General features: G+C 40.7%; 1 protein-coding gene across 3 annotated transcripts in view; it reads left to right on the forward strand.

Annotated features, from left to right (window-relative positions):
- Positions 1-227: 227 nt before the first annotated feature.
- The window catches only part of CNNM2 (cyclin and CBS domain divalent metal cation transport mediator 2), a gene marked incomplete at its 5' end in the record, with an annotated part of 139,199 nt that continues 124,060 nt past the window's right edge, over positions 228-15,366 (forward strand). For all 3 annotated transcript variants that reach the window (XR_014297887.1, XM_082673830.1, XM_082673831.1), the window contains one exon: positions 228-1,848. Coding sequence is in view for 2 of the 3 variants with exons in the window: in XM_082673830.1 (XP_082529956.1) it covers positions 228-1,848 (1,621 nt within the window). The remainder of the gene's footprint in view (positions 1,849-15,366) is intronic.

Below are 15,366 nucleotides of genomic sequence, written 5' to 3' on the forward strand. Positions count from 1 at the left end.
GCTGGTCTGCCTGCCTCTCGCAGGAGCGGCTGGTACTTCTCCCCCCTCTCCCCCCTCCCGCCAGCCTCGAGGTTCCTGAGCTGGCCCAGGCCGAGTCAGTGTCAGTCAGGGAGGCGGACTGCTGAGCAGTGGGTGCGAACACTGCGTTGCAGTCTCGCCCAGGGGCCGGTGCCTGCGCTCGCGCCGCCGGGTGGGAAGGATGAAGCCGCAGCTGGAGCAGCCACCCTATGATTGGCTGGGGCACTTGTGAACCCGAAGTAAAGATGGCGGGCGGGCAGGCAGCCGCCGCACTGCCCACTTGGAAGATGGCGGCGCGCCGCAGCCTCAGCTCTCGCGGCCGGGGGGTCCTGCAGGCGGCGGCTGGACGGCTGTTGCCGCTGCTTCTGCTGAGCTGCTGCTGCGGCGCGGGCGGCTGCACAGCGGCGGGCGAGAACGAGGAGACTGTGATCATCGGGTTGCGGCTGGAGGACACGAACGACGTGTCGTTCATGGAAGGGGGGGCGCTGCGGGTGAGCGAGCGGACCCGGGTCAAGCTGCGGGTGTACGGGCAGAACATCAACAACGAGACATGGTCCCGCATTGCTTTCACAGAGCATGAGCGGCGGCGCCACAGCCCGGGTGAGCGCGGGCTGGGGGGCCCTGCGCCGCCGGAGCCGGACAGCGGCCCCCAGCGCTGCGGCATCCGCACATCAGATATCATCATCTTGCCCCATATCATTCTCAATCGCCGTACATCAGGCATCATTGAGATCGAGATCAAACCGCTGCGCAAGATGGAGAAGAGCAAGTCCTATTACCTGTGCACGTCGCTCTCCACGCCAGCCCTGGGCGCCGGCGGCCCGGGGTCTGCGGGTGGCGCCGTCGGGGGCAAGGGCGGCTCCGGGGTGGCCGGGCTCCCGCCGCCCCCGTGGGCCGAGACCACCTGGATTTATCACGACGGCGAGGACACCAAGATGATCGTGGGGGAGGAGAAGAAGTTCCTGCTGCCTTTCTGGCTGCAGGTGATCTTCATTTCGCTGCTTCTGTGCCTATCGGGCATGTTCAGCGGCCTCAACCTGGGACTCATGGCCCTGGACCCGATGGAGCTGCGCATCGTGCAGAACTGCGGCACGGAGAAGGAGAAGAATTACGCCAAGCGCATCGAGCCCGTGCGCAGGCAGGGCAACTACCTGCTGTGCTCGCTGCTGCTGGGCAACGTGCTGGTCAACACCACGCTCACCATCCTGCTCGACGACATAGCTGGCTCAGGCCTCGTGGCGGTGGTGGTCTCCACCATCGGCATCGTCATCTTCGGGGAGATCGTGCCCCAGGCCATCTGCTCCCGGCACGGCCTGGCTGTGGGGGCCAACACCATCTTCCTCACCAAGTTTTTCATGATGATGACCTTCCCCGCCTCTTACCCCGTAAGCAAGCTGCTGGACTGCGTCCTGGGCCAGGAGATAGGCACCGTCTATAACCGGGAAAAACTGCTGGAGATGCTCCGGGTCACAGACCCCTACAACGACCTCGTAAAGGAGGAGCTGAACATCATCCAAGGGGCGCTGGAGCTCCGCACGAAGACCGTGGAGGACGTGATGACTCCCCTCCGGGACTGTTTCATGATCACCGGCGAAGCCATTCTGGACTTCAACACCATGTCGGAGATCATGGAGAGCGGCTACACTCGGATTCCAGTATTTGAGGGGGAGCGCTCCAACATCGTGGACCTCCTCTTTGTCAAAGACTTGGCCTTCGTGGATCCAGATGACTGTACTCCCCTGAAAACCATCACTAAATTTTATAACCACCCCTTGCACTTTGTTTTCAATGACACCAAGTTGGACGCTATGCTGGAAGAATTCAAGAAAGGTGGGAAATTTTGCTGTCTTTCATTGGCTTGCTCTTTCTCTCTCCATCCTCCTCCCTACTTGAGTCCTCTACCCTCAGAACAACCCCCCAAGGCGAATTGACCGGAATTTCTCTTCTCTTTTAATTGCAAAGTTGAAAGGATGGCATGGATTTGGGGATGGATTGAACTAGTAAGCGCTTCTAGGTTCTTTAAAAGCGCAAGACTGCCATCACTTGCTTTTTCCCATATCAAAAAGCAGGGTTCCTATTTTCTGTGCATGGTACTCTTCCCCCCTGCAGTCTGGTCTTGAGAGGTCTGCTGCATTCATTGCCCGGATTCTGAGTGGGTAGATGAAAGTAGGGACCCGCTCATGCCGTGCTATGCCATTTGGTTGACCTGTACTAATTGCAGGCATTTGGAAAACGTTTAAACAGCTTTTCTAAACCCTATACAATCACTGACGTTTCAGAGATTGGAAGTGCATTTTCAGTAGTTTCTGTTCCTGGTTGTCTGGTGACCTGTGGGAGAGATTAGGGTCCGCTTTGGAGAATATGGTATGGGATAAGCCAGGTATCACCAAAAAAATTCACTCATTTGGATGACTTGCCTTAGCTAGAAAAGAGGGTTTTTTAAAAACTAAAGCTATTCGTTAATATATAACTTGGAAAGACTAGAGGTAAGTTAACCTTTTATGAGGCTCTATCTTACCTAGCTTTCTTCACTATTTGTTTATGTTTATCTGACAACAAATAAAATTTCCCAAACCAAGTGTGGTTTTGGCAGAAAGCTTGGACCTTTAACAATGGGATGAATTCCTCTATTATGGTTTTTTTATTTCTTGAGACTTTCTGGTTTAAAAGCGTTCTTTTTAACCTTGATCACCTGGTGCATTAAATTGAAGCATGTCTCCAAGTCACTGTTCACTGTTCCAGGGAGTTTTGCCAGGGAAGAGAAGTGCAGAGTGTGGTGTGCTCACCTTTCTTGCATCGTGGTATTTTTGGTTTGTTTTACCATGTAATGAACAGGTAAATAGCAACTAATACTATTATCACTGAAATTCTAGCTTTAAAAACGTTTCCAGTAAATAGCTAGTTTTGTTATTTGAAAGCCAAGGGATACTGAGTTTTTAAATTGTTATGATGCTGGTGCATGTTCATATATTATGTTAGAATGTGTGTGTGACCTTTAATGAACTGATAGTCCTCAAAGCTAACTCTTCCTTCTTCAAATAGGATTTTGATCACTGATAGTGGTCTGTCCACTGAAAAAGGTCATGTGTAAGTGGTGACAGCTCACTGGATGTGATGATTTGAACATAGAGTGTGTAGTTGTCCTAATTCCATTTTCTTGCCTGAATGGTGTCCTCTCTGGAACAGAATCACATTGCGGTAATTTTCAGATAAAGGAATAGAGCAGAATGTGCTTCAGAGATTGGTAATTTGCATTTAAAAGCATAAGGAGATTCTTCTGGATTCTTAAACAGTAAAAAGAAAATGTCCATTATCTCTAGGTGACAAAGCTTCTTTTGGGACGTCATTATTCTTTCACTACTAAATTGTTAATTAGAGCATCTAACCAGTCTCTTCTTTCATTTTGCTGCAGTATCTGTAATATAGAAAAATATCTTGAAATGCTTGAAAATGGCTTTGAAATACTTTATTTTCTTTCTGTTGCTAAATTTCCCAATATTGATACAGATAATATAGTCTATGTTTTTTTATTATTATTCAGAATTTTTGCATATCTACTGATGGATTGGTAGCACTGGTGTGTACTCCCTGCTGAAGTCTTTTCTTCACTTCTGTATCTTTTTTCACTTTGAGAATTTAGTTCTGCACCTTGCAACTCATTAATCCTTCCCCTAACTCAAAATTTCAAAATTTGCATTATTTTGAAATTTGTTTTTGATTGTCCTTGAACAGTTTTCCTATGACTGATTTATTTTTACTAGGAACTTTTTCCTCTCCCCAAATTACTTCTCACAGTATTTTCTTTGAAATGGATCCTTTAAAGATTGAATTGCTAATATTTTCCCATGAATTAAAAAAAATGATTTTATTCTTGGCTGCGTTGCATCTTCGTTGCTGCATGCGGGCTTTCTCTAGTTGCAGCGAGTGGGGGCTACTCTTCGTTGTGGTGCGCAAGGCTTCTCATTGCAGTGGCTTCTCTCTGTTGTGGAGCATGGGCTCTAGGTGCACAGGCTTCAGTAGTTGTGGCGCACGGGCTCAGTAGTTGTGGCTCGCGGGCTCTAGAGCACAGGCTCAGTAGTTGAGGCACACGGGCTCAGTTGCTCCGTGGCATGTGGGATCTCCCCAGACCAGGGCTCAAACCTGTGTCCCCTGCATTGGGAGGTGGATTCTTAACCACTGCACCACCAGGGAAGCCCTCCCCTGAATTATATTAAAAAAAAATGCACAAGATGTTATTTTTGTCTGTAACCAGAATGATGTATTCAGTTAAGAAGATAGTACAGATTAAAGGTACATTCAAGCTAGTAGCATATTAGGGAGAGTGGGCAAAGAAAGTTGGTTGCAAATGGGAAATTTAAGCCATGATCTTAAAAGGATAGAGTGGGTGCTTGTTACTGAAACTGTAGGAATAACTAATTTTTCACCTTCCCTTCATTGATCTTTTTTTGATGAGTTTGGTCACTTTCACCTTACTAATAACTGTTATTTCTTTCTTTTGTGTTAGTTAAAATATTTCACCTGATTATTTTTTCTTTTTCATTTTCTAATTCAATTATGAAGTTATGTGAACAGTCAACCTGCTGTTGTTTTTCTCTGATGAGTAATGGCGTGTGGGATGGTTTGAAGGCTTTTTCTTCTTTTTCCTCTTTCTTCTAACAACACCAACTGTAACTCTACCAAACTGGTTAGATCCTTAATCCAGATCTCATTGAAAATTATCCTTTCTAATTAAACATGTCTGCACTGAAGCCTTTCCTGGATAGAGCTCTACATCATTAGTCTGAATTATTCTTTACTAAGGAGGGGGAAATTTTCTGTAGTGTGGAAAGAAATGAAAAGCTACCTTTATGTAGTGTATGTAAATGTCTTCTTTCTAATGATTAGAAGTTTTTGCCTGGCTGCCAGGAAACTTACACCTTTACTTGAGGTTGGAAGACAGTAATTATGCTAATTTTTACAGTTAGCTTACTATTATTATTGCCTGTTTATTTACTCTCTACCAGGTACAGGACTTAGTGCTTTACATGAATCACCTTGTTTAAATCTGATAGCTGAGCGAAGCATCATCTCCATCTTACAAATGAGGAAATTGAGGCATACGTGAAATGATGTGTTCAAGGTCATTCAGCAGTTTGTTGATTTGGGGTTTTAACTTGGTCTGTGTCACAGCCAAACCTGCCCTCCTAACCATTCTATTATGCTGATCCCCTTGATCCTGATTTTACGTTTCTGTTTTAATTGAATGTGAGGTTTGGTCAACGCATTGCCTCAGGGCTTGTTGAGAGCAACAAACACAGAAAGGTATTTAGACATATATATGGCCTTAAACCCAGTGCTTCTGTGATGTTGTACCTAACAGTTGGTGTCCCCACTTTCACTGTTAAATCAATTTTTGGCCTGTATGACCCTAAATCTAAACAATTCCATTTCCACTATTTGCAGGTCAAGCGTCAAGATTCACTTTGACAGTGTTTTATGCTAACACTGTGGTGTTTGACTAATAGCTAAAGTATGTAGTCATGTTTCACTCTTAGTCTCATATCTGTTTGTGTTGCAAGGCTGACCCAAACACAGTTTTGTGTTTCAGTCTTGATTTTATTTACATCTTTTGTAGCCACTTATGTGACAAATGGTTGCCAGTGAGCATCCTGTACAGCCCTGCCCCGCTGTGGTCCACGCCATCAGTCTTTTTCTTTTGTGAGTTTTATAGTTATTTATAAATCTAAAACAGAGAGTAAAAGTAAATCCCACTAGTGGATTATGAGAATTTTGGAAAAACTGTCTAAAGCAACGTAATGTAGAGGAAGGAAGAGTTAAATAAGGTTGCTACCTTTGTGTGCAGAAAGTGCCCTGGACGCTCTCCCTATACCTGACAAAACCTTCCTAACAGAAGGTAGTGGTCTCTGAGCCACCCAGTTGGTTGGTTGTTTTGCTTTGTTTTGTTTCTTTTAGCTTTGTAACAATTGCATTCCAGTATTGCAGAGCTCGCTGTTTCATAGCTGCTAGAGACAGGTTGTTTTTTAGCTTTTTTAAAACTAGGAACAGGTAAGCTCATCAGATGATGTTCTTTAAGGGAAGAACGCAATGTGTAGTTTTCACTTAAAACATTTGGGCTACAAACCTCTCTTCCTATAACACAAGTCTTTCCATATTAATGTGCTGAAAGTTTAATATTTAAAACTTTTTTCCTCACCAAATAAAGTGTTCCACTTGCCTAGAATCTAGGAGGATGTCTTTATTGATGTTTAAAAGTATGAATGGTGTTGATGGTGAAGGGATGGATGTATTTGTTTCTTTGATCTTGTATGTTTATTAACTTTTTGCAATAACACATGTGATACTGTTATAATTTTGCATATTTTTAGAACATCATTTTGAAACATCCAGATAGTATAGAATCAGAGCTGGAAGGCAGGCAGCTCATCCAGTCCAGTGTTTGTGAAGGTTACCAGATGATAAAACTTACTTGGATCACTTATTAAGAACTAGTTCCTAAGCCTCACTCAGAGACGTCCTCAACCAGAATCTCTTAGGGAAGGGGGTTTGGAATCCATACCGTTAATAGTTACCCTGAGGTAATTCTTGTGATTAGGTGAGTTTAGGAAACATTGGTCTAGTCAACCTCTTAACTAAGGAAAGTAAACCCTGAGGAGAGAAAGCTAAGTGACTTGCTTAGGGCTACCCACCTAGCTAGTAGCATCAACAGGACTAGAACCTATGTCCCTGACTCTAGCATGGAGTTCTAGCATGGAGTTCTCTCCATTCCAACAAGCAGGACTTCTGGTTCCAAGTTCAAGGTACCTTTAAACTCTTGTTAGAGTTAAAGGCAGCCGCATCACTGAAAAAGCAAATGTATAGGTTTGCCATTGGTTTTATTTGCCTTGTGATTTTGATGTCAATATTTTTGATATGCAGCATTCAAACCATCTTTGACAGGCATTTTGTTACATGGAAAATAAGTCTGAATGTGTGACCTCATTTTATTTTAGTTTACTTTGAGTTTTTTTACTCTCCTAAGGTTAGACTACGAGTGTGTTTTAAGAAATGGGTCTTGATATCTAGATTGAAGCCTCAGGTAGTTCAGTGTAAGCTATTTCTTTTTACTTTGAGTTAACTTGTTTTAGATATCCTCGAATGATTTTGTTGTTGTTGTTGTTATTTCTTCTGTGAGAGTAATGAAGATTGGATTTGGGACTATGGGGTGAAACTTCTTTGGCACTTTTAATTTTTGTTCAAGGTACAGGTCTGTGAAGTTTCCATTGAAATAGTCATCAAAGCATTTGAAGCATGTGTTCCATTCATACATCTATGGGCCCCTTTTTTCAGGTTTTTTATAATGTGAGCTAAATTCTTTCAGATGATGCAGTCTGACTTGGGGGTTATTTGTGTTAGAATCACCGAAGCCTTTTAGGTCAGTAGACACCATAGTTGAATATCAGCTCTGACTTAGTATGATCTGGACAAAACAGGAAAGGATCTTGTTTTGCTTTTTCTCTTGGTTTTTATGGGGATTACGTAGCGCCTGCCCCTTCCCCTCAAAAGGGCCTCAGAATTATTTAAATTCTGAAACATTCCAAACTACTGTAACGTACCCGTGAATTTTAATTATTAGCAAACCTAAACAAGTTTAAAATATTTTTAACCAGGAAAATGCACAAAATAGACTGAGCCAACATAATATTTTATGGTTTTATTTGCTTTTGAACTACTTAAACTTTTAAGAACAAACCTCTGGACTCGAATTAGATGTTTACAAAACTTTAGTTACATATAAAGTAGTATGTTTCTTTCTAAAGGGCCCTTTTCTCTAAATGCATGTATTTTAATTGGTAGTCAGCATCAATTCCAGTAAGATTTGCTTGGCGTATAAAGAACATTTATTAAACTAAATACATGGAAATGGATGACTGGGATTGAATACAATTTTAGTATTGTCTTTTCATCATCTTTTTCTCAGAACACAAATGCGAAACCCCAAATCCTACCAACACTGCAAAGGAGAGACAATAAGAAGCATTCTTTCTTTCAAATCACATCACTGGCACCTCCAGAATGTCTACATAGAGAGATGTTAGGGGTGGCAGGCTGTGGAAGGGGAAGAAAGGGGACTAAGAACAAGCGTCTTCTGTAGATGATGTTTATTAGACTGGCTTAGGGCTTGATGAAGATAATGGGGGTGCTGACCCTCCCCCACTTTTACATCTGTGCAACCGTTGATCATAAATATTGCTGTAATGATGGTGAGATCCTCATTTCTTCATACTTAACCCTCCCTTGCTGTCAGACCTAGGTGGGATTTTTTTTTTTTCTAAATTCACATCCCGTGAATTTTAAAATTCACCTGCTAGCATAAAGGTTAAGAAAAATGTGCTCTTCCTGGATCTACTTTGGACAAGTAACTTAACCTCTTTAAGCCTCAGTTTTTTCCATAGTAAAATGGGATATTTTGTAACTCATAAGGTGCTCAGTAAGGATTCATGTGATAATGAACATGAAAATGCTTCTAGTAGTACTTGGCGCTTAGTGCTCAGTCCACCGTTATCTTTATGTAATGGCTCTGTAGACTTTTCCACGTTGTTCTTGGTCTTTCTCTAGACTAAAGATTGCAAGTCAAGAGAGACGCCTTGGGCCATGTGTGCTGACAGTTGTTATGAATGTTGAAATCTTTTTTTTTTGGCCGCTGCGGTTGGCGGGATACTAGTTCCCCAACCAGGGATTGAACACGGGCCACGGCAGTGAAAGCGCCGAGTCCTAACCGCTGGACCACCAGGGAGTTACCCTGGATGTTGAAATCTTGAAAGTGGCTAATTGTTAGGTTTTTCTTTTTATTGTGATTGAATTCTAGGCTTTTTTTAGCGGTTGCTGTTACTTATGAGATGGCCACATGTGTATATATTTTTAAGGAAAACAAGGCAATTGATTACGTGTTCTACCCTCCTTAGAGTAAGAATGCTGAATTTAAAAAAATTCTTCGTTCTCCTTAACTGTAAGTGACTGAAAAAAACCACAAAGTTTTAAAAGAAATAGAACAAGTGCTCATGGATTTTGGAAACCTTTGAAGAACTAGAGTTTGAAGACTAAAGGAAGATCTCAGATTACTCAGATAAAATCTTTTAACATTGATTACATCAAAAGCATAAAAAATGGCAATGTCTAATATAGCAAGTTTTTGTTGCTTATAGCAATGTAACTTTTTAATACTTTTAGAAGGCAACCAGGAGTCATAAAAATGTCCTACAAAGGGTTTAGTAATTTCCCCTGGAAATGTTAATTCAGTGATATAATTCAGGAGAAGAAAAGAGTTACGTTGGCTTTTCATGTTGTATATATATTGCAAAAAATATCTAGAAATAGTGAAAAATTTGAGATAAATATATCTAACACTTCAAGATGGACATGGAGGGGAAGGAGTTAAGAAAATTGTAGGTGTCAACTAATCACAACCATTTAATGATCATTTTGAAAGCCATGTAGCAGTACGGGAAATTTTTTGCTGATTATTTTGCATAGATTATCGATATGTAAAAATATACATGTATACAGACTGAAAGGAAACATGGAAGAAGTGTTAATAGTTGATGTGTTAGGATAGGGTAATCATAGCCAGTCTTTGCAAAAATCCCTTTGTTAACTTTGTAGAATAACATACCTGGAAAATATTCAAATCTGCTGAGAACATTATGAGTCCTGGTCTTAGGGAAAACTAACCTTTACTAACAGAGAACTCATTCCATTTCTCCTTAGGAACATTTTACTGCTGAAACAAATGGTTACTTTAAAATTTAAAAAAATTGAAATATAATTCACATACCACAAAATTCACCCTTTTAAAGTGTACAACTTGGTGGCTTTTAGTGTATTCACAAGGTGTACAGCCATCACTACTGTCTACTTCCAGAACATTTTCTACTCCAGAAAGAAACCCATCAGTAGTCACTCTCCATTCTCCTCTCCCCACAGTCCCTGGAAACTGTTAATCCGCTTTCTGTCTCTGTGGATTTGCCTGTTCTGGACATTTCATATAAATGAAAGCATACACAATGTGGCCTTTTCTGTCTGGCTTCTTTTACTTCGTGTAGCGTTTTCAGGGTTCATCCATGTACATCCATATGGCATGTATCAGTACATCCAAGTACATACATGTAGCATGTATCAGTATTTCATTCATTCATTTTTTATGGTCAAATAATATTCTATTTTATGGATATACCACTTTTTGTTTATCCACCTATCAGTAGATGGACATTTAGGCTGTTTCAGCCTAGTTTTTGGTCATTATAAATAATGCTGCTGTGACTGCTGGTATACGTGTTTTTGTGTGGACATAAGTTTTCAGTTCTCTTGGGTGGATAACTAGAGGTAGGATGGCTGGGTCATATGGTAACTCTATTTTTAACTCTTTGAGAAGCTGCCAAACTGTTTTCCAAAGTGGCTGCACCATTTTACATTCTCACCAATAAGGTATGAGAGTTCCAATTTCTCCATATCCTTGCCAACTCTTGTTATTGTGATTTGTTTGTTTGTTTGTTTAATTATAGCCATCCTAGTAAGTGTGAAGTGGTATCTCATTGTGTTTTTTTTTTTTTTTTTGGCTGGGCTGGGTCTTAGTTGCGGCACATGGGATCTTTAGTTACGGCATGCATGTGGGATCTAGTTCCCTGACCAGGGATTGAACCCAGGCCCCCTGCATTGGGAGCGCAGAGTCTTTAGCCACTTGACCACCAGGGAAGTCCCATCTCATTGTGGTTTTGATTTGTATTTTCCTAATGGCTAATGATGTTGAGCATCACTTCATGTGCTTATTGGCCATTTGTTTATCTTCTTTGGAGAAAAGTCTCTTCAGATATTTTGCCCATTTTTAATTGTATCTTTTTATTATTGAATTGTAATAGTTCTTTATGTATTCTACATACTAGTTTCTTACCAGGTATATAATTTGCAAATATTTTCTCATATTCTGTGGGTTGTCTTTTCACTTTCTTGGTAGTAACCTTTGAAGCAGAAAAGTTTTAATTTTGATGAAGTCCAATTTCTTTCTTTTTTTTTTTTCTTCTGTTGCTTTGTTTTTATTGTCATATCTAAGAAACCATTGTCCAGTCTCAGGTCACAAAGTTTTATGCCTGTGTTATCATCTAAGACTTTCATAGGTTATCTTTTACATTTAGGCCTTTAATCCATTTTGAGTTAAGTTTTGTATGTGCTGTGAAATAAGGGTCTAACTTCATCCTTTTGCATGTGAATATCATGTTGTTCCAGCACCATCTGTTGAAAAAACTACTCTTTCCCCATTGAATTATCTTGGCATCCTTGTCACAAGTCAATTGACCGTAAATGTGAGGGTTTATTTCTGGACTCTAAATTCTTTTCCACTGATCTATGTCTTCATATGTCAGTGCCACACTCTTTTCGTTCTTGTAGCTTTGTACTAAGTTTTTTTTTTAATAAATAAATTCATTTATTTTTTAATTTTATTTTTTAAATAATTTTTTAAATGTATTTACTTATTTATTTTTGGCTGCGTTGGGTCTTCGTTGCTGCGCACGGGCTTTCTCTAGTTGTTGTGAGCAGGGGCCGCTCTTCCTGCAGTGCACTGGCCTCTCATTGCAGTGGCCTCTCCTGTTGTGGAGCATGGGCTCCAGGTGTGCGGGCCTCAGCAGTTGCAGCATGCGGGCTCAGTAGTTGTGGCGCATGGGCTCAGTTGCTCCGTGGCATGTGGGATCCTCTTGGACCAAGGATCGAACCCATGTTCCCGGCATTGGCAGGCAGATTCTCAACCACTGCGCCACCAGGGAAGTCCCTTATACCAAAACTTATACTAAGTTTTGAAATCGGGAAGTATAAATTCTCCAACTTCGTTCTTCTTTTTCATGATGATTTTGATTGTCAGGATTGCTTGCATTTCTGTATGAATTTTTCATGGATCTTCTTGTCCATTTCTGCAAAGGCAGTTGGAATTTTGATAGAGATTGCATTGAATCTGTAGATCAATTTGGGGAGTATTGCAGTGTTAACAATATTAAATCTTTCATCCATGAATATGGGATATCTTTCCATTTATTTAGGTCTTCTTTAATTTCCTTCAACAATGTTTTGTATTTTTCAGTGTATTTGCAATCTTTTTGTTAAATAAAATACTTGGAATAAAAATTTTTTTGATGCTATTGTAAATGGAATTGTTTTATTACTTTTATTTGTAGATTGTTCATAGGTAGTATATAGAAATATAATCTATCTTTGTATATTGATCTTGTAGCCTGCAACCTTGCTGAACTCATTTATTAGGTAACACATGGTTCTTAAAATAGGAAAGTGCTTTTCAAAAATATGTGAATTTTGGGGGGGTTACCTTATGTTTCATTTGATTGTAGTGGACTTTATTTTTTCCTTAAAAAAAGTTAGGCATTTTTACTTAACACTTACATATGTATAGAGTGAAGCTCTATTGACGACTGACATTGTCATTCTTTGGGAAATTTGTTAGGAAAGAGTAACATTTCTATTTCAGATTCAGATTAGATATACAAAAAAAGAAATAGGCTGTATGAAATGTGTCAAAGAGACCAAAAATATAGCTGGCTGGAGCTTGGGAGTTTAAAAGTTAATTTGTTTCTGTCTAATGTTTAGAGTGGTTTTGTATCAGACTTGGGATTTGGGCTAGAAGATGAGCACAGAAAAGGCTGCATTTGCTTAGTATCTAAGTGGTTCTGTAGTGCCTTTCTTCTCCAGGCCCCATTTTACCAAGGGTTTTTCTTTGGGTCGTTTTTACAGAGGCTAGGAAAAACCCTGACTTTTAGTCACTCTGCATTTCATACTGTCATTGTCAGTATGATTCTTGAGGTTTTGGGGTACCAGGTAACCGGAAGAGACAAAATGAAACTCTATGCTCTTTTTTTTTTCTTCTTCTTCTTTTTTTGTGCGGGGAGTGCGGGGGTGGGGGGGGGCTGGTAATCTGAGAGAGAGAATGTTTTCCCATGCTAGCAAAGACAGACTGAGGGCATCATCTGATCTTTATGGGAGTGTGCAAAGCCTCAGTTTTTCCATTTGCCCATCTGCAATCATAAAAACAATGTGCTGACTCAACTTGGAGCCTCTGCAGAATGGCATTCGGGGCTTAGGCAGTACTGAGAAACATGCAAGAGATGGAAATATTTGAGCAGGTTTTTAGAGGTAACATTAAAAACAGCTAGAATGAGACAACATGCTCTCTCATCTCCTTCAAGATTTGTTTCCTTTAGTCACTAGTGTACCACCTTGATTTAAGGCATGGCAGGAATAATTTGGTTTCTATAGAGTTGATTACCGAGCAGAGAGATTTTTCTTGCTCCAGTGGTTATACTTTAGGGGCATGAGATTGTTTGGGGTGGGGGTGAGATTCTTCTGCAAGCAAATCAATTGGGTAAATTACTATTACCATCATATCGTGTGGGCCATCTGCTAACTTTTTTCTTTAAAATTTTTACTTCCTTGTTCCTGTGTACATACATTTACCTGCAAAGGCTAGAAGAACATTTACTAAAATATTAATTGAAGATGACTACCCCTTGATGGTGGGTTTTAGGGGAGGAAGTATGTTTTTCTATGTTGCTTCAAGTTTTTTTAAAAAAATTTTTTATTGAAGTGTAGTTGATTTACAATATTGTGTAAGTTTCGGGTGTACAGCACAGTGATTCAGTTATATTCTTTTTCAGATTCTTTTCCCTTATAGGTTATTAGTTCCCTGTGCTATATAGTAGGTCCTTGTTAATTCTTTTTTTTTTTTTAATTTTATTTAATTTTGGCTGCGTTGGGTCTTAGTTGCTGCGCGTGGACTTTCTCTAGTTGTGGTGAGCGGGAGCTACTCTTCATTGCGGTGTGCGGGCTTCTCATTGATGACCTCTTTTGTTGTGGAGCATGGGCTCTAGGCGTGCGGGCTCAGTAGTTGCAGCACACAGGCTCAGTAGTTGCGGCACATGGGTTCTAGAGCGCGGGCTCAGTAGTTGTAGCACATGGGCTCAGTTGCTCCACGGCATGTGGGATCCTCCCGGACCAGGGATTGAACCTGTGTCCCCTGCATTGGCAGGCAGATTCTTAACCACTGTGCCAGCAGGGAAGTCCTGATTATCTATTTTATACATATGTTAATCCCATCAGGTTGTTTTTTTAAGCACGTGTTTTGTAATGTTTGGGGAAAAATGAAATCCATTAAAATTTTATTAAAAGTGTAAATTTTGGGGCTTCCCTGGTGGCACAGTGGTTGAGAGTCCGCCTGCCTATGTAGGGGACGCGGGTTCGTGGCCCGGTCCAGGAAGATCCCACATGCCGCGGAGCGGCTGGGCCCGTGAGCCATGGCCGCTGAGCCTGCGCGTGCGCAGCCTGTGCTCCGCAACGGGGGAGGGCACAACAGTGAGAGGCCTGCGTACCGCAAAAAAAAAAAAGTGTAAATTTTGTAACTTGAACTACTGATTTAGGTATTTAAGTGAAATTCAGTGTACTTAGGTGAAACTTATCCTTTTTTTCCCTAGGAAATATGGAATATTTTGTCATAGTGCAACCATGCTGTCATTTGTGCCATTTTATCCTCCTCACTGGAATCCTTCGTGTTTGGAATGAAAAACGAATAGCATTGTAAAACCCATAAGGTGTGTGTGTTTATGTGTACATGTGTGTGAGTGCACGTGTGCATGTACAACAGCTTAGCAAAATTAATATTGTATTTGAAAAAAAGGAATTTAGGTTTTTGTGTTGCATTTGTGTTCAAAACACGTTAGCATTTGACAAAATCCAGTTTAGATTTGTATCTGGACTGCCTGGAATGAAGCTGTTTGATACTTACTTGATTGCCCTTATTAAATAAAAGATTGGTGAAGTAGTTGAGTTTCACCTACATTTGTACTTTTAGCATAAAGTAATCCCGAGATACCTCTCACTTGGGGACATTGAGTTTCTGGAAACTGATGCTTCCTTTTATCTATAGAAATCATCCTATAAAGGACAGGGAATCCTGCTCAGTGCTCTGTGGTGACCTAAGTGGGAAGGAAATCCAAAAAGGAGGGGATATATGTATACATATAGCTGATTCACTTTGCTGTACAGCAGAAACTAACACAACATTGTAAACCAACTATACCCCAGTTAAAAAAAAAAAAGAAATAATCACCGTAAAACCAGTAATAATTATTAAAAGGGGACAAAAGAGTAAAAGGAATGTACTGGAACCACACATGCTTGAAGCTCAGTAGTTTCCAGACTACCTTATACATTTGCTACAATAAAAAGACTTTTTAACTTTGATGAGATCAGGTATTTCTTTGATTATATTCCTATGAAATTATATACCTGTTATACATCATTTATCTCAGATAGATAAAA

This window comes from Grampus griseus (genome assembly GCF_964374135.1).
Source record: "Grampus griseus genome assembly, chromosome: 16".
Taxonomy (NCBI): domain Eukaryota; kingdom Metazoa; phylum Chordata; class Mammalia; order Artiodactyla; family Delphinidae; genus Grampus; species Grampus griseus.